We start from the raw sequence: 20,335 nt of genomic DNA on the forward strand, positions 1-20,335 counted from the left end.
AGAGACTGAGGATTAATAAACGACACGAGTTTGATTTTCACTCTTTTTAAGGCTGTAACAGGTTTTCAAAATGTAATATAACAGTACGCAAAATATGACTTATTTTCCGATTTGGTGCCTATGTTCCTCTTATAAGACTCAACTATTCGCCTGTGCAGAGTTGCGCGATATGTAGTGACAGTGATGATGTAGTGTGGTGTTGTGTTGCAGGTGTAACACCACCAGGTGGAGGAGCACAGTACACGAGCCCGACACTGGGAATCCGCATCGCGTCACTTGCCACACTCCATATGGCTGCTTCCTTCCCGTTACCTTACTAATTATTTTTTTTTACTCGTTACCTTCATGACCCCTCCACTGTTTCCTTATTTTATTATTTATTTTATTTATTTATTTTATTTATTTTTTTTTTGTGGGGGGGGTGGGGGGTCTCTCGATGTTCCGGTACTTTTGCCATGCACAGTTTTTTGCACACCAATGAATGAGCTACTGAGCTGTTGTGATGACTGGTCGTGTCACTTTGCTCCGGTCGGTTAGATTTCGAATCAGCCTGAGATGCTACAGCCACTTCCGCGTGGGGTGCACAGAAATTTTCCAGCCTTAAGAGTTCTTGAACAACAATGCTACATTGTAAACACTAGAACTATCCATTCCAACACTAAACATATCCTTGTTTCTAAAACTGTTAAGGTCAACCGTAGCTTAATGTCTGCTGTGTCTCCATTAGAGCTTCATCGAGGTCAACACACGTTGCTTGTGTCACCTGATAGGCTAGTTTTTGTATCTCATCAGACAGGCATGTTGTTCTCATACCCTGCCAAGGTACAGTCATGGAAAGGCGTTTCTATACCCCTTGTGATATCCCCAGCCAAGATAAATTCATATCCATATACGACTGCAAGGGATGATTATGAGGCAGTAGTCAAATCCCCACTGATCTCCATTACTGCGACCCTGCCACATCTTGAGTGGGTATATCACAAGGGGTATAGCCGTATAGAAACACCTTTCCCTGACTGTTCCCAATGATTGCCATCACTAACTGTCGAGGTCAAGAACACACAACACTGTCAACACTCTTTAAGAACAGCGAGAACAATGGCCTTGAATTTCGTATGACAACGAACGTGGAGTTAAGTTTACTTAAATTCTAACAACATTCATTATAATTACATCACGAAAACCGACAAATATCTAATTCACATTTAATTTTTACGGAAATTGTCCCCCCAAAATATGCAACGCCAAACAAGCTGTAAATTTCCATGAACGACTTTGAGAATTGGGACGCCGTCAATCGGTGTGCGGGAGTGGAAACCTGTGTAAAATTAGCTTGCGAACGAATTTGGTTAAGAGAGAACCGAAGTCATTCATTAGTAAAGAGAACAAAAGCAGGCACGTGGGATTTACCGATTTGGGCAGAAGAATGTGAACAGAGTCTAGGAGTGAGGCAGCTGAGCACACGGCGGCAGGCAACACACCACTCACGTTAAGGTATACAGGAGGCAAGACTGGGATGTAGTTCAGACATTTACTGCCACGGAAACTTACTGTCACTGAATGTGTACGAGAAAAGATAAACATACCAGGTGTGAAGACAAACAGGGTATCGGATACTTTAAACACACGGTAAAGATCAGCAAGTCGACTGGTGATGTAGAAATAAAGGCTTTGTAGCCGGACATATAAGAGGATCAACCTAAGAGGATCAACATAAGAGGATCAACATAAGAGGATCAATACAGGTGGATCAACAAAGGAGGATTTAATCTGTTAATTAAGTAGGAAGAGAATTACGTAGATGAGTTAGTTAGGGCAAAAATAACGGGATATATTATTTTTAAAGATAATAAATTCAGTATACTGTAGGCTGAATACACCTGTCAGATGATCTAAGACTAGGAATCACCTGAAAATTAGACATCCAACAATATTTCACATTTGGATTAACCACCTTAATTCTACCAAGAAGGGGTTAGGTTAGATTAAGATAGGATACGATAGGTTTGGTTATATTTAGATAGTATACGATAGGTTAGGTTAGCATTATGGTGGTTAATCTTCAGGTGAAATGTAGATGTGCGTAATTTTCACGTAACCCAAGAATAGTGAACTCTCAGTGGAATTTCCTCCCTCTATAAAAAAAAACTATGTATAGATACTTAGTAAAATGAACAGTGCGTGTTATTGCCATGGTAAGTATTAAGTAACTGTAAAGAAAACTGCCTATAATAAGTGTTGGTATATCTCCAGCACATGGATATAGTAGTTCAGAGGTAGAATGTAAATACAAAGTGACATTTTTTATATTCCTAACTTCATAATCTAAAACCAAATAAATGTGTTACCAGATGATGGAAGGAATGTGGGGTGTGGGTGACGTATTGGCAGCAGTGGTGGACATGACCGTGTTGGGGGAGGGGGACAGTCATGCAGGGTTGAGTGATGGAAGCTCTTAATAGGTCACCAATGTGTATGAAAGAGCACGTATATGGGGGATGACTTCAGTATTGTGGTAACTCATGATGTAAATATTACAATGATTATATATTTGACAAAAGTTGAATCAAGGAATAAAATAAATGTTTTTTCTACACTGAACAGAATTAAATTTTATCGTTTATGTTTTGCGGCGAAGACTTGTTAACAGGTATGCTTATGGCGGTGTAGAGGAGGCCTGAACAAGGACCCAATAATAAAATGACTTGCGGCCTCTTTCTCTCTCACTAACACTGACTTAACAAACAACACTCGATGCACTGAGCACTTAACTGCTGCTGCTGACGGCTGAGCGGGTTAAGAGGTGTGTACCCTGTCACTGATACTCCACTGCACCATCATCATAATTACCAGACTTGCACTGTAAGTAATTATCACTTTCACGGGACGTGTTACCGTGTACCACACACCGGCGGGCGGTCACCTCAACGGCCAGGGAGTCCTAGCTGTTCCAGTGCGGCAAGCGTCACTGTCATGAGTTACGAGTGCCATCTGTCATGCGCCTCATGCGCTCCCAAGGGTGCCTCACTTATGGTAGGTACCCCAACGAGTTCTCAATGTTCTCAGAGAAGAGGAAGGAGTTGTTGGGCTGCATGGAGGAGTAAGCATCGTCCTCAGACTCCGACGCTGATTGATTGAGGTGGTTGATGAGGTCGGTAGTCTGATTAAGTTTGAGTTCAGAGAAGAGAGCAGCGATCTCTGCTGTTTTCTTCATAGAGAGGATGGAGGCGGTGTCGCTGTCCTCACGCTGCTGACGCTGCGACGCTCCTCGGTACACAACCTTGCCACTCGGGTCCACCGCAGACACTAACAGGATCTTCTGGTGGGAGGTACTCGAGCCCCTGGAGCTTTGGGAGCGATGAGTTCCCACTCCGCTGCCGCTGCCCTGGGACGACGCCTGGGAGCCCTGGGATCCACCCGAGCCCAAGGAGCCTGAAGGGTGTCGCCGCAGCCTGGGAGACAGTAGGAGAGACTCGGTGCTCGCGGCTCTCTGGTGGGGCGGCAGCCGGCGCCGTCCACTATCCTGACTATGGTAGCCAGACCCGTCTGATCGATGCACGACAGAGATTTCAGAATCCGTCGATAAATTAGAAGATAAACTTTTCTTTCTCATGACCTCTGGGTGCATGGAAAACACTGTGCCTGCGGAGCGGCTTTTGCTGTGTTCGGTCAGGTACAAGGAGGAGCTCTTATGCTGTGTGGTACTGCTGGAGGACCCGCCAGTGTTGCGCTTCCATGAGGTTGGATGTGATTCAAGTTCGCTGAGGTTGGAATGTGACCCGAAACCTTTCTTGTAAGCGGCGGCGCTCTGAACGGTGGTCTCTGTGTTGGTATCGGTCTCAGAGTCGAGGTTGATTTCATACATCTTGAGACCATTCTTCTTGACACGCTTGAGGGAACAGTAGCACTTCTCACTCTCGGCACAACTTTCGGTGTCACAATCACAGGGAGAGTCGTGGCCCTTATGGGCGTGTTTGTCGTGAAGTTTGGTTGAGGCAGCTCGGCGGGGCAGGGAACAGTAGCACTTGCTCGAACACTCACTGTCATAGCCACACTCGCTGCACGAAACGTAGCCCTCGTTGGCTCGGGATGGGTTTCGTCGAGGCATAGGCGTCTTGGGAGCCACCTTCCTCCCGGTGCCCTCCAGCATATGACTAAATTCATTTTCCTTGTTGTCTGTTCGTCTCTGTGCGCCAGCACTTCGTCCCGGCCTCTCAAAAGTGTAGCGACTCTTATTGTTGACCAATTTTCTGAGTGGTGACTTATCCTTCAGGTAACTGGACTGTAGACTGGAGGCGCGGGAGCCCAGCCTCGAGAACGAGCGCTTAGTAGCCTTTAGGACAGAGGAGATGGTGGAGCCGTCACTGTCCGAGTCCATGAGACTCATGAGGGAAGAACTGCGGCCTCTCGTCTGCTTCCTCATAATGTTCTTGGACCGTTGGTAGATCTCGTCCTTGGACAGTGTCAAAGCCAGTTTTAGTAGGATCTCCCGTTGGTCAGGATCCATCTCACTGAAGGACATTCCACGCGGGTTGATAACTTGCTTTAGTACCTCGTCCACGCTGTTTAAGCCCGTCTTCTGTTTGACATCGTCCAGCAGATCCTGGAAATTGTACTTATTGGTAACATTCATGAAAGACTTGGAGCGAGGCAGCGCCACTCTGGTGTACACGTCGCCGGGGTCTAGCAAGAAGGCGCCCGGATGACGCTCACTAATGGAACGTTTAAGACGCCGCTTGCTGACCCGGGAGTCGTCCAAGATGATGTGTGACTGCAGTATATCTTCGCTGTTGGCTCGCCGAAGTCCCTGGCCAAAACCTGGAGACTTGGAGTGGTGTGAGCGTTTCTTACGGGGTGGTCTGACAGGCACCATCTCACTATCACTCATTACGTGTCTGTCATCCTCCCGGGTGTCGCTGGAGGCCTCGCTCGGTGCCTCACTCCGCATGTTCTCTAACAATGCTTGGTACAAGTTGGCAGCCATTACAATGGCATCCTCAGATGACTGACAGACGAAGCCGTGACATTCAAGCACCTTTGGCACGCCAACCTTCCTCATGACGCAGGCGAACATGGGCGGGTGCTGGATGGCCATGACGGCAGGCTCGGGCACGTTGAGAGGGTGGTAGAGGTTGTACTTGTCCTGGGCTTCAGGGTCGCAGATGAGCGGCAGGAAGGCGTATGTATAGTTCACCTGGCCGTGCTCTGCCAGCTCCTTGCGGATGACCAGTTTCACCGCTGCCCACACCGCGATCGTCGGGAAAGGATTAGTAAACTCGAAATGGCCATCAGGAGATTCCACGTTGCCATGTGTTATCCTGAGTCCGGCCTCGGTGATCTGCAGCGTACCAGGCACATGCCGTTTGCCCCGGGACACACTCAGACGGTACTTGTAATAAAGATCCTTGAGAGGTGTCTGGAGCACGTCTAGGCTAGTGGCTTTTTCGGCCAGCTGCAGCGCCCCCAGGTAGTCCACACGGTACTTCATACTGGAGAGCGACGCTCGCGGTGTCGCCGCCTCGCGCGGCTCAGTTGGACTGACTCCACCACTTCTGGGCCGACTGCCGCGGCTGGTGGTGGTGGTCGGGGAGGGAGATTGAGACTGATGGTGCCGCGACGGTGTGGGTGGGGAGAGTAGGGCGAGGGGTGGCTGAGGTGGTGGGGAGAGGAGAGCGAGAGGTGACGGAGGTGGTGGGGGGTCTGGGGCGTGGGGGGCAGGTGGTGTATTAGGGGGGGCGGCGCGGGTTCCAACTATGGGTTCACTAGAAGCATCAGCGAAAAGCCTCTCAATCTGTGCTTGTACGGTGGCCCGCACGTCCAGGAAGGCTCTCTGACGCTGGTCCCGGCCCCCGAACATACGCTCTAGCTCCTCCTGCACAGGATTGACTGGCGGGGGCACAGGGTCAGGTCGTAGAGGCACGGGGTCAGGCCTCATCTTGTCCTGCCTCCGCTTGTCCCTGAAAAGGGAGTCAATGCGTTGTTTATGCGTGGAGGAGATGGTGCTGGTGTCTGAGTAAATGGGGTCATCCAGGTGAGATAACCGGAAGCTGTATGTCTCTTCCTCGTACTTCACCATGGTGGCGGATGGTCCTGGTCGTGTAGGGGAGGCGGTGACGGGTGTGGCCGCCAAGGAACTGTTGGAGAAACAAAAGACAAACGTTAATACGTGTGAACACAACACAAAAAACAAACTCAAAAGAACATACAAGTAAGCATCACCAATAGAGAACATCTGTAATAACATTCCGAATAAGTGAGCGAAATTCGTAACAAAATATACATATAAAAACTGTACAATACATTGAAGTGTATTGTGATTACGCAAGTTTATGGAGGAAATGTTTAGAACTGTTCCACCTCACATCACTGTGGAGAACGAATAATAAACAAGATATGTTAGCAATACAGAAGTAAACAGATAATTCTTTGTTTACTCGCATATCATTGTTTACACTTGAATTTCAAAAGAGAAATTACAGTAATTTGTAAAGGTTAACTGACCGAGCGATAGGAGCCATCTGTTGAATATATGCTGTCAGTAGTCACAAGAGAGTCTACAGAGTTTAGAAACAGGATAATTCTAAAATGCATCACTGTTAATTGCTGTCGTATTTTTTTAAATATGAATCACACTGGTATTTGTTTATTAGTGTTAAAACAATGTTATTATACCATCAGTGGCTTAATTACTGGTTTACACACATACTCACACGCACATAATCGCGAACGCTAGATCCCCACACGAAAGTTTGTGGCCTACATTCGTTTGCAAAATTCCCATCAACCCATGAAATTATGCGTGACTTTCATATACTTTCAATAACCGCATGACAGAAAGATTATAAGGTACTGTGTGGGACAAATTGTGCGTCGACTTAAAGAGTATATGATTGTGTTATTGCAGCATTGTAGCAATATAATCGAACTAGCATATCAAAGTACTCGTGTTGCATGATAGATGGAGCCATTCCTCGTATGTCCTTTTTATGGTGTGAATTGTAAAACCTTTAATATTTTCGTATATTTAATGCATTTAGGTTTCTATTTTTATCAAGTCATACACACGTAAATACCAAAGGAAGATAACTGCACAGAATAATTTAAACTTAATATAACACTTCGATGTTATTTCCCTATTTGCAACAAAGCCCATACAACCAACCACATTCTAAGCTAAACTAAGATAATGCGTTGTGTTATCTATGTAAGGGTGGACAAGGTTTAGTTAAGGTTGGATAATATGAATTAGAACGAAATCGGTTGATAAAATTTCCAGCTCCTATTCCTCATTTGTTTCAACATATTTTTCTCGCCGCCGAAACGTGAGTTGGAATTCGTTTATTATTTTGATTTAATTCTCTTCATTCCGAGCTTCGTAAATAATATTTTAATCTAGATATCATGATACTGTACAAATACTGTATTCCAATTAGTGTACTGCTGTAATACTGTAAGTACATTATTGTGATACTGTAATATTATTATTATTGTAACACTGAAATAATGAAATAAGTGTTGTACTGCTATAATGAGTAATGTAGCTCTCAATCGTGTTACTATTAAAGAAGCGACGCATTTAAGAATTCAGTACCATACAATGCGTAATGTTACCAAAACACCCACGTACTTAAACAATATTAAGATAACCTGAAGACTATCTCTCCCAGTCTAAAACTATATTAAGATAACCTGAAGACTGTCTCTCCCAGTCTAAATCAACTTAAGATTAAACATCCTAATGCTATCTGGGGGGGGGGGGGGGGATGGGGAGGTTAGTGTTAAGGTGGTTATATCATGTTATATGCTAGCGTTAGTTAAGGTGAAATAACCTGGGATGTCTAATCTTCAGTGATCTCATTATGGAGGTGTGAATTATCTAGTCCAGTCTGGTATATTGTCTCCCAATGGTGGTTATAAACTACGACGTCACTTCCTGGCTCGGGTTTACACGGGTTGGTCACAGCTGCCAACCAACAGTATCAGGTGGTGTCCCGCAAGGTGCTCCACTAGCGCACACTGATTAAAACTTGGAACTTCGTGAAATGTGTGGATTACGTGGAGATTAGACACCCCAGCTCCAGTCATCTACAATGTTTCCTTCTAGAGTTATTACAAAACAATCTTGACCTTGACCTACCCCCTCAAAAACATAGTTCATTTATATAGTTAAACCAGATTTGGTTCAGATATGGCGGAGATACGCTTCATTATATTATTGGCGAGTGTGTGGAAACGGACACACACACACAGAGAGAGCCAAGGTCATTCCAATACCTCGCAAACTTGGGTTGTAAGGGATAACACTTTTGGTAATATTCTATTTCTTGTTGGTATAATATTCAGTGCCACTACCAGATCGTCGCCAGCCAGGTGTTAGAGGGCGGCACCGCGTCACTGAGCAGCAAAATGTGGCGCCTGGGTGTGGTTGAGTGATTGAACACAGGCCGTGATCAATACAGTTATACAGCCATTCTAACAGGTCGTCTAAACGGGTTCTCTGTTGTTGTAATCTATACACCGTCAACAAGTCCAGGTTAGTGAAGTTAGATATTTGATTTATGAGCCAGATTAATGAGGACGAAATATTTTTTTTAATCACGATGAAGTAAGATTCAAATCATAGGTCATTTACAGATATTTTATAAGTTATTAATCACTGCTAATGTTAAACTCGGACGGTAACTACTTCTATAAGAATCGGTCAACGACACACCGACTAATTATGCCAGCAAGTTGCGTTCATAAGCAAAACACATCGCTCAATAAACAGTATCTCGGGGGAGATTATATTACTTAAATCATTTATACACTTAAAATTTTTGTGTTTACAGTCCCCATATCACTTTATTTATTACCACAATACCTAACTCCAGCAGCCTATGATAGCCGCCCTTCGTTAACGAGGAAGAGTGAGAACACCGGGCCAGCCAAGCACTTCATTAGTCTCTACGCGATCATCCGCACATTCCTCGACTTATTTTTTTTAACCTTACAGACGAGAGTAGGAAGCTGACCACCTATTTCATAAACCTTCGTTCCCGATGAATTCCTTCTTTGTTTGTCCAATGTGACCACAAGTGTACAGTACCCACACAAAACCTGCAATACGTATTAGGTTCGTAGTACATAGTTGATGACGTTACTTAGGTCCATCCTGCACGAGGGGTTGAAACCTATATATTCACACCATCTGTTTCTATAACTTTAATGGGATAAAAATGAAGCGGGTCTGTGTGTTTTATGTAATGTGTTGAACCCATTCTGCTTGTGTTCTAACAAGGATCGTGTCTCGATGATCAACGCTCGTTTACTGTACAAAGTAATATTATGAAGTTGTGACGTGACTTAGCTTATCATAGAGGTTTTACCAGCAAGACCGAACAACCAATTTTTAGTTTTGGTCAGCAATTAGTATCGGGCACAATTCTTCATTATATAACATAGTACCTATCATGCTTATCTCTGCCCTGACTCAAAGAAAAGTGGTCATCACAAGGCTCTATTTGTTTAGCTAGTTTTTGTATTTTGTTACATTATCTTTCACTATTGCCTACCCTGAAGGTTGAGTTTCTACGTCCGATATTTCTTCACACACACACACACACACACACACACACACACACACTTGTCTGTTTTATGCGACTTTTACCAACTTAGTTAAATGATTAGGTTAGTTTTAAAGGTGAGGTTATGTTAAATCGCATAAAGCAGACGATCGCCCAAGTGGGATGTAGTCCTTTAGAATACCCCCCCCCCAAGACTTGTGTCCAGGTGCCATCTATCAAGCCACAATTAGGTAAGGATAGGTTTAGTTAGCTTAGGTTAGGTTTAGTTGGGTTAGGTTTAGTTAGGTTAGGTTAGGTTTAGTTAGGTTAGAACGACAGCCACTAAAAAACACAGCTGCTTTTATTGCCTTTGTTGACCAGGTGAAATTGCAACCAGGTGACGTTCATCACCCATCTGGTTAGCTAGAGTACGTGAATTTGAGGCTCCCAGCTTATTTTACCGGGGTGGGGGTTAGTTTAGGTTACTTCAGATTATGTTATGTTAGTTATTTTTTAGGTAATGTTACGTTAGACTTGGTTAGGTTAAATTTAGGTTAGATTAGATTATGTGCGCCTCACGTGTGATTGTCACGACCGTAAATATATATATTTTTTAAATCACTTGCAGATTGGCCCTCCGTAGCTTAGTTCACTTTATTAAACACCCTAACGTTTCCTGAGTGGGTTAGGTTAGGTTAGATCGAGACAGTTTCAATGGGATATTTTAACATTTACTGTAAGTAATAATAAAGCAGCTGCATCACTTTTGTAGAGCTAGTGCGTAACATTATACAACTCTACGGCTCTTTCACTCCAGCCTCAACCATTACCTCAACCTGTTTCAAGTGTGGTGTCTACGAAACTATGAGAATTCCGACATTGTGGCTTAATCCTCCCAGGAATACACCCTGCACTTTAAGGTACAAAAACTGCACCACAGGAGAGAGTTATCCTTCATGCTCTCCATCGCCTGCTGCCGTGTCATATGTAGTTACCAAGGTTAATAACACGTCTGTCTCACGGAAGCCACACAAACTAGAATAATGGCACGAATTATCTCCCAACAAATTATTACAGACTTCGGGTTATTGTGTGTGTGATATATATTGCCGGTAACTTGTCAGATTAACGAAGCGACTATATAATACACTTCATAACACTTTAAAATCAACTACTCGCTATGGGAGGAACCAGAACGTTGAAATCAGAACAGCACTACATCATCCTAACTCGGGGAAAATAATTTCATGGGGAACTACGGCTTATTAGCTACCGTGAGTGTTTTTAATATTTCATTCTCCTCACTAGGATGTTAATAGATTAGAGATACAACACTGGAAAGGTTCAGCTATGTCGATATTGTTGTTGATCTCTTTCCATCTGTGTTATTCTGGATAAATTCTTTCAACTCTCTCTCATTTCCAATCGGGTCACATACTCGACTTGTAGGAGAGAGGCTGCGTGCTGTAAGACCCACCTGGTGGGGGAACACACCGCTGGCCTACCACTGACCATTGTCCAACATGCTGCAGGGGCGGATCCAAGAATATCAAAAGAGGGGTCCAAGAAGTTGTGGGAGGGAGAACATGGCGAGCTCAGCGAGCCCACTCAGCTGGGACTGTCAATTGATTGAAAATGTCCAAAGGAGGGCCACCAGACTGGTGCCTGCTCTACGGAACCTCAGTTACCCAGAGAGATTAGAACGCCTGCAACTACCTAGCTTATACTACAGACGGGCAAGGGGCGACCCAATTGAAGTGTATAAACATCTCAGAGGACACTACTCGGTCAAATGTACATATCTGGAGCTGGCGGACGCCCGCCCCACAAGGGGTCACAGCTCTAGGTTGATAAAGCCAGAAAACTGTGAGGGGTAACTTTTGCGGAGTGAGAGTTGTGAACTCTTGGAACAATCTGCCAGAGTGTTGTGACGGCACCGAGTGTGAGCTGTTTCAAGACCAGACTTGACCAACACTGGAGCAGGTTCCGATATATTCAGGAGCCAGTTCATGCCCAGTACTTGCCAACAGTGTGTAACAGAGATGTGACTGACCACCCAAGCGGCTAACGATCGGATCAGTGGTGAAGAGGATAAAAGTAAAAGGAAATATTGCGATGTGGTATATGTACACTTAACTCTATAGTTTACCATACACTTAGGTGGCGGAGACACCGTTTTCTATTATCAACACATTTTCTGTAAGGGGAAACGGACACTACACTACGGTATTATTCTGAGATCATGAGGAGAACCGCATATTGAAGCAAGAATAACAGGCACACATCTCGTCTGGCGAGAATTTAATAAAATACCGAATCAGCGATTGTTTGTAAGAGTAATAATAGTAAAGAAACGAGGTAGGAGGTGAAATGACTGCGAGTGGTGTGGCATTCGTCTTTATTTTTGTCTCTTATCTGGCGTTGCTAGTTAAAACCCTTCAGGAACTAAAGTTACATCACGCTCTCCTCTGAACTAACATAATCAGCTAAAGTTAAACCTCTACCGTTGCTTCAGACGAACTTAATGTTTTTCTAAACCTAACCGCAAACATAGGAGTACCGGACTCAATATACAGTATATGTAAGCTATTGCGAAGATATTATTTACAAATACTTTATTTAAGATGTGAATTGCAAAACATTATTGTACTCAATTTTGAGATAAATTAACTGAAATCTTGTCTCTGTTATTATGAATATAGTTGTAATTTGTGGTAAATATTTTGATATGATTCCTGTATTAAACTAGTTGTACTACATCACTAGTGTTTGTATGTTATGCATTACATTGAGCTGAATAAACCGACATATGATTCGTAGCAATGCTTCTTTGTGATTTGTGATTGTATATTACTATGTTCGTTATTTATATCACTGATTAATTTTGAGTAACGAATAAAGTTAATGAATAAAAAAAAGTAATGCGCATTTGAACATATAACAAAATACTGTACGTCGTTTATAACATTTTAGAATTGTAAGGAGGAAAGATTGTATAGGAAATCCCCAGCTTTGGTCTTGCTGCAACTTAGAATATCATGTTTATTCCCTTCAATATATAAGGTAATGCAATATATTATATAATTATTGGTGTTAAGGTTTCGTGTAGCCGTGGAGAGCCTTGGCTTCGGGTTTGGCTTCATGATTTAAATGGTTGGTTTCGGTTTCGTGACTTTCCAATGGTTTCGACCCCAAGTTATCACTATCATCTATACCTGGTAAACTACATCAATAACACTATCATCTATACCTGGTACACTACATCAATAACACTATCATCTATACCTGGTGCACTACATCAATAACACAATCATCTATACCTGGTACACTACATCAATAACACTATCATCTATACAACTTCAACTACACAATCACCTACACAGTCAACAAAACTACTTCAACTACACTTATCACCTACACCCCGGTACAAAACATACACTATCACTTTAAGGTAGGGGTCGTCCTCGCCAGGCAGGTGTGTGGTGTTGATGGTGGGGGAAATATATCATACTGTGTGGCTCCTGTGCTTCTAACACCATTTTTTTCGTTATTTTTGTAGTCATGTTTAAAAAAGGAACGATGAGGTGCACAGTACACACCTCCCAAAGTCCCTTGAGTATGGTGTTAAATCTGAGTGGGGCTGTGTAACCAGTGGGGTTCCCCAGGGGTCAGTACTAGGCCCACTCTTGTTCATAACCTACATAAACGATCTAGATACTGGGATCAGCAGTGACAAGCAAGTTTGCGGATGACACCAAAATAGGGCGGCAGATTAATTCAGGGCAGGATGCAAATGCACTACAGGAGGATCTAAATAAACTGCAGGGGTGGTCTGAAAAATGGCAAATGAAATTCAACACCAGCAAGTGCAGCGTGCTTAATATTGGAAGAACAAATACTGTCAATGTATACAGCCTTAACAACATCAACTTAGAGAAGTCGACTTGTAAAAGAGACTTAGGGGTACTTATAAGCCCGGACCTACGGCCTAGAAAACAGTGCGTTAATGTTCGAAATAAGGCAAACAGAGTATTAGGTTTTATATCTAGAAGTGTAAGTAACAAGAGTGCAGAGGTCTTATTGCAACTGTATCTTGCGCTAGTCAGGCCGCACCTCGATTATGCGGTTGAGTTCTGGTGCCCTTATTATAGAATGGATATCAATTCACTAGAGTCGGTGCAGCGAAGAATGACGAAAATGATTCCGGGACTTAAAAACCTTCCATACCAGGATAGGTTAAAGAAACTAAACTTGCATTCCTAGAAAGACGAAGAGTGCGGGGAGATATGATAGAAGTATTTAAGTGGGTGAAAGGAATCAATAAAGGGGATATAGATAAAGTTCTATAATATCCGAGCAGGATAGGACTCGGAGCAACGGATTTAAGTTGGATAAGTTTGGGTTTAGGAGGGAGATATGAAGGAACTGGTTCACAAATAGGGTGGTGGACGAGTGGAACAAGCTTAGGAATTTTGTAGTAAGTGCTGGAACGCTGGAAAGTTTCAAAAGGAGGCTAGATAGATTCATGGATGATAGAGAGTGGTAGTAACCCTCGACAGGAGCTGCCATGCACAGGCCAACCAGCCTATTGCAGACTCCTTATTTTCTTATGTTCTTATGTAATCAAAATTTTAGGTCTCTTAAGTTTCACGGCGCGCGCACACACACACACACACATGTACTGCTAAAGTAGTGCTGTATGATGAGAACCTAAGAACATAAGAATGGAGGAAACTGCAGTGGGCCTATTGACCCATACTGGACAGTCCCGTTTACACCCAGCCCCTATCGCTCATATGTCTGTCCAACCAAAAACTGTAAATTTGAAGCTGTCCAGCGTGGTCGAGTTAATGATGATGTTTGGTAACTTGTTCCACTCATCCACTACTCTATTTCCAAACCAATGTTTACCTATCTCGCGCCGAAATCTAAATTTGTTTAATTTAAAACCATTGCTATGAGTTCGCTCCTGGTTGGATAGTTTGAGTACCTTTGTTATATCACCTTTGTTTAACCCTGACTTCCATTTATACACCTCGATCATATCGCCCCTCACTCTACGTCTCTCGGGGGAGTGCAAATTATGATGCTTTAACCTGTCTCTGTACTCAAGGATCCTAATGCCCGGGATTAGTCTTGTCATTCTCCTCTGAATTCTTTCTATGGATTCTATATCCATTCTGTAATACGGTGACCAGAATTGAACTGAGTAATCCAAGTGAGGTCTCATAAGCATACAGTATAGTTTTAGGATGACCTCACTCGTCTTTTAACAAACACTCCTTTGTATAAACCCAAGTACTTTGTTAGCTTTGTTTCCAGCAAATGCACATTGTTGTCTTGGTTTAAGATTCCTACTTATCATTACTCCAAAATCTTTCTCACAGTCGGATTTTTCCAAGTCATTAAACTCAAGATAACATTTGTTGTGGTTAGAGAGCTAACAAACACCTACCTAGTATGAAATCAATTACACCGTTGATTCTCCTCTGTTAGCCAATCACCCCCCCTTCACCTCCGTTAACCTTGACCAGTTCCTCCACCTGCACTCCCCCTGCCCCCACGGTGCCTGACTGAGGTGCAGTTATCGTCCCAGGGCGGAAAGTGACCGGCCGACCTGGGATATCTCTTGACGTTGTTACTGTCTCCCCCCCCTCCAGGTGCCTCCTCCACTACCTGTTGTCGCCTCCTCCCTTCCACCCCACCCCCACCTCCATTAAGGATACGTCTTCCACTACCTATTGTGGTCTACACCCATCACCCCCACCCTCCCCTTGTGTTCTGCCTCAGTCCTGGTCCAGTTTAACAAGTTTCCATTAGCAGTGTAACGTGAACAAAAACCTGCAACAGGAGGCGGCGACGCACCACCGTCATGTTGACGTGTGTTATCACAAAGTACCAGTGTGTAACTGTACATGTGTTATCACACAGCACTAGTACAACTGTTCTTGTTTTATAACAGAATGGTCTGAAAAATAGCAGATGAAATTTAATGTGGGAAAACTGTAACGTACTTAGCCTTGGAGAAGTAAACAGAGAAACGTTGTTATAGAGAAATCCGACTGTGAGAAAGATTTAGGGGTAATGATAAGTAGGAATCTTAAACCAAGACAACAATGTGCATTTGCTGGAAACAAAGCTACCAAAGTACTTGGGTTTATACAAAGGAGTGTTTGTTAAAAGACTAGCGAGGTCATCTTAAAACTATACCATGAGCTTGAGACCTCACTTGCATTACTCAGTTCAGTGCTGGTCACCGTATTACAGAATGGAATTAGAATCCATAGAAATAATTCAGAGGAGAATGACAAGACTAATCCCGGGCATTAGGAACCTTGAGTACAGAGTCATAATTTGCACTCCCTCGAGAGACGTAGAGTGAGGGGCGATATGATAGAGGTGTATAAATGGAAGTCAGGGTTAAACAAATGTGATTTAACAAAGGTACTCAAACTATCCAACCAGGAGCAAACTCGTAGAAGTGGTTTTAAATTAGACAGATTTAGATTAGGCGCAATGTAGGTAAACATTGGTTTGGAAATATAGTGGATGTGTGGAACAAGTTACCAAACATCATTAACTCGAATACGCTGGGTAGCTTCAAATATAGGTTGGACGGATATATGAGCGATAGGGGTTGGGTGTAAACGGGACTGCCCAGTATGGGTCAATAGGCCCGCTGTAGTTTCCTCCATTCTTATGTTCTTAGGTTAGTTGCCGACGTCTTAACACACACGGTCATCGAAGTAAGGAAAGTCGTAGTTTGGATCACTTGAAGATTAGCTCCCAGCATTTTTTATTTTAAGATTAATCACTCAAATGCGAACCTAACCTAACGCTATTCTAACCTATAATACAACTTCATCTAACACTAACCTAATCAAATACTTTATAACTTAACCCAACTTAACTTAACTTACCCTAACGTAACGTAACGCTAACCTGACAAACCTAACCTAACCAAACGCTAACCTAATTTCATATAACCTAACCTAACGCTAAACTAACCTAATGTATAAACCTACAGGTAACTTAATAAACCTAACCTAACGCTAACCTAATGTATAAACCTACAGGTAACTTAATAAACCTAACCTAACGCTAACCTAATGTATAAACTTACAGGTAACTTAATAAACCTAACCTAACGCTAACCTAATGTATAAACCTACAGGTAACTTAATAAACCTAACCTAACGCTAACCTAATGTATAAACCTACAGGTAACTTAATAAACCTAACCTAACGCTAACATAGTTGAAATAAGGCGATGGGGGGGTTAATCTTCAAGTGATCTCTTTTACATACTGTGGAACCTTGGTGCCTTCTTTGTACAGTACGGTGTGTGTGTGTGTGTGTGTCCAGCTGCTGTTAGTAATGTTTGGAGGAGGTCAGGTGGCAGATGTGACCTATAACACAGTTCCCGTGATGAAGTATAAATATAACATGTTTAAATGTAGGTGGAAAATGCACTTTGGGTGTAGTGAGGTTAGGTTTAGGTTAGGTTAAGTGTGGGATACATGTGTTATATATGCAGGTACAACAGGTATGGACAGGTGCTGTATGTACTGGTATGCGACAGGCGAGTCCCGAAGGCAAGAGGGAGTGACCTGTTACCTAACGTTGACAGTGTGGGTGATGGTGATAGCAAGGATGATGGTGAAGGTGAGATGGTTTGAAGATAAGAGAAGTGGATGGCATGTGGAATGTGTGGAAGTGAGAGGTATGGAGGAGGAGGTGGAGGGTGTTTGGGGGGTGGGAGTGAGAGGTAAGGAGGAGGGGAGATGAGAGGTAGGGAGGTAGTTGGGTTGTCCTGCTCTGGGGTAATAACTGTGGTGGCCGGTTGAAAGATGGCGGTACAACAGCCTCTGGGACACACTAGCTTGGCGCCTCCCTCCGTGCCTCCCTCTCCCCCACCGTTTATACAACTTACGATGAAGCAAACATTTCCTATCATAACATATTGAACTTATTTACTGATAACAATTTAACCCCATTTTTTTCACGATTGCTTCTTATCATAAACCCTTTTGAGAGAATTGTAGCTTTACAGGACGATGAACTAACCCAATGAGTACGATACTACGAGATATTACCAACTGAGTACAATAACAATTAACACCTTTTGTACGATCTTGGTAAACACAGCGTGAAGTTAAAGCAAGTAGTGATCCTTGAGCTACGATGACTGAGGGTAGAAGACATCTTCGTTCAGGGATGAAGTCATCGAACTGAAGGGGTTAAGTCGTAACGTCGAAGGAGGGTAATTATGATGCTTATTTGAATAGGTAAAGAATGAGGGCTCAGGAGGTAGCAATCAAGGTAGGCAGAGAGAGAGAGAGAGAGAGAGAGAGAGAGAGCCTGCCTGAGTGCTTCTCTTGTGGTGTTTATGAAGTGTAACGTGATGATGACTCGGAAGGACCAGCCACGTCCGCTACACCCATCCACCTGGTGCACTACTCTCTCTCTCTCTCTCTCCCTCTCAACGGAGGGTCATTATTATATACCGTACACTGAAGCGATCACTGGTCGGCATAAAGCACAGACGAGGAAGAGGAAGAGGAGGGTGAGGAGGACATATTTACCTGTTACGGAGGAAGGTATCTGGTCCTCCCGAGGCAGACTTACAGTAGGTGTTGTCGACCCGCCAGCTCCTCCCATCACCACACTCACACACTTAATGTTGTTTCCACTCTCAGTTCTCATCTCCTATCCTCTGTGCACCACCCGGGAAGCAGTTACATGTGCCAGTTAACAGTTAATGCCTAACCTAACCTAACCACCCCTCTAGGTAGCGTCGTTAGGATGTTTAATCATGAGGTGAATTAAACTGAGATGCCTTAATCTCCCCGTAGTATAGTTAAAGTACCCGTACTCTCTGCTGTGTCAGTATTTTTGTTCAGTCTATAGTGACTGTGCGTTCATGGTTTACACACTGTACTGTAGGTGAAGCACTACAAAATTGAGCCTTCTTCTTCACTACCCATCCCTGTTCACTCCTGCTGTCTCCCTCACACCCTCCACCCCCCACACACAGAAGAGCTAAAAGTCATAACAGTACCTGTGTACCTAGAGGCCTCAATATTTTTTTATGGTTTCCTCCGGGACATTACTGAGTGAGCGGTATAGTGGTCTTGATTCATTGCTCCACTACTAGATACTGTTAAAGATGGGTGAAGAAAATGTTTCTTTGTATACTGTCTTCATGACCACTTGACCGGCTCGAATCTGTGACCTTTCCTGGGTGTGTGTGTGTGTGTGTGTGTGTGGCCTCTGATCATCTTAAGGAAACGAACAGTTATACACACATCTTAATGTATAAATCACACGTAACTTTAACATCCCTTCACAAATGATGTGTAGTGAGAATGTTTGATATATACTTGGTTTACTTACACCTAACACATTCGTTAGTATATTGTTTCACCTTTTTCACCTAATAACTTTCTATCAGGATTATCTTCACTTTACAACCGGTTCCCCACTTCACCATCATACTCTCCCTACCTCACACTTCACTCAGGTTCGTCAATAAAACTTAATCTCACTCACTCAGTCATTTCTTTAGCTTGTCTCCCTCCTCGTGAGATCTTCTACCAAGTACATCACTTTGTTCACAGTTATTTCTATCATCTGTGTGTGTGTGTGTGTGTGTGTGTGTGAGAACCACGTTTTCACTTCACTTCTGCATGAGATTATTATTACGTCACTACGCTTGGTATTATAAACAATTCAATAAAAAAAAATATAATGTGGTGCTAAAATCACTATATCTACACTATACACATCGAGGCCCTGTACAGTATTATGTTACCCCCACTACAACCTGACGGAGATGGAGGCAACAGGCATACATACAGTACGTCCCAATATATATAAATGGATCACCTGAAGATTAGTCCCTCTACCCAGCTTACTTCACCTGATGATTAAACTACCTAACGCTATTTTGGGGTTAGGTTGGTTAGGTTAAGTTAAGTTAAGTTAGGGTTTGAAAGGTTAATCGTAAGGTGAAATAAGCTGGAGGTAATCCTCAGGTGGTCCTCAGGTGACACAGGTGTGACTTATTAGTATATTTTAATATCTTTATACTTGCTACAGGTCCTGTGTAGTTATCATACCTGTAAATGTTAACTTGTTGTCTTCTGACCTCGCTAGAGGAAAGGTCACAGCGGCTTAGCTTCCAGGGATAAACTGTCAGTAATGGCCAGTGCGACTTGTGAACAGGGCTGTGCCCTTCTGAGAACCGAGTTGGAGAGGGCCAAGGAAGATATCTTGAAATTAAAAGAAGAAATAGCGAGGATGAAGGAAGAAACGAGACAAGGAAAGCAGGTGAATGACGAAAACTCAGGCGAATGGAAGGTTGTGAGGAGAGGGACGACCAAACTGGTGGTGAGAAAAGACACCAAGGATACGACAACAACAGCTAAGTGTACCAACTCTTTCAGTCCTTTGATAGACAAATTGGACGTTAGTATAGTAATGGACAAGGCTGACAAGGAAGGTAAGAAAATCTTGATTGTTGGCGACTCACAGGTACGGTACATGGACAGAGCTTTTTGCGCAGGGCTTCCATACACAAGAAAGTCTGTATAGTAGGCGACTTTAACTTTGGCCAAATAGATTGGATTGACCTTATGGGTAACTCAGAATCAGAGGATTTTCTTGAAACAATCCAGGACTGTTTCTGAAGTCAACATATAACCGAACCCACCCGGGGTAATAATATACTCGATTTAGTTCTGTCGAACAGAGAAAACCTCATTAGTCACGTCGAGGTTGGGAACGAA

General features: G+C 43.3%; 1 protein-coding gene across 1 annotated transcript in view; it reads right to left on the minus strand.

Annotated features, from left to right (window-relative positions):
• Positions 1-420: 420 nt before the first annotated feature.
• The window catches only part of LOC121871958, a 47,906-nt gene continuing 27,991 nt past the window's right edge, over positions 421-20,335 (minus strand). Inside the window, exon 3 of the mRNA XM_042374580.1 lies at positions 421-6,134. Within this exon, the coding sequence (XP_042230514.1) occupies positions 3,029-6,076 (3,048 nt within the window). The 5' untranslated portion in view covers positions 6,077-6,134 and the 3' untranslated portion in view covers positions 421-3,028. The remainder of the gene's footprint in view (positions 6,135-20,335) is intronic.

The sequence above is a fragment of the Homarus americanus genome, unplaced genomic scaffold, assembly GCF_018991925.1.
Source record: "Homarus americanus isolate GMGI-L3 unplaced genomic scaffold, GMGI_Hamer_2.0 scaffold48416, whole genome shotgun sequence".
Taxonomy (NCBI): Eukaryota; Metazoa; Arthropoda; class Malacostraca; order Decapoda; family Nephropidae; genus Homarus; species Homarus americanus.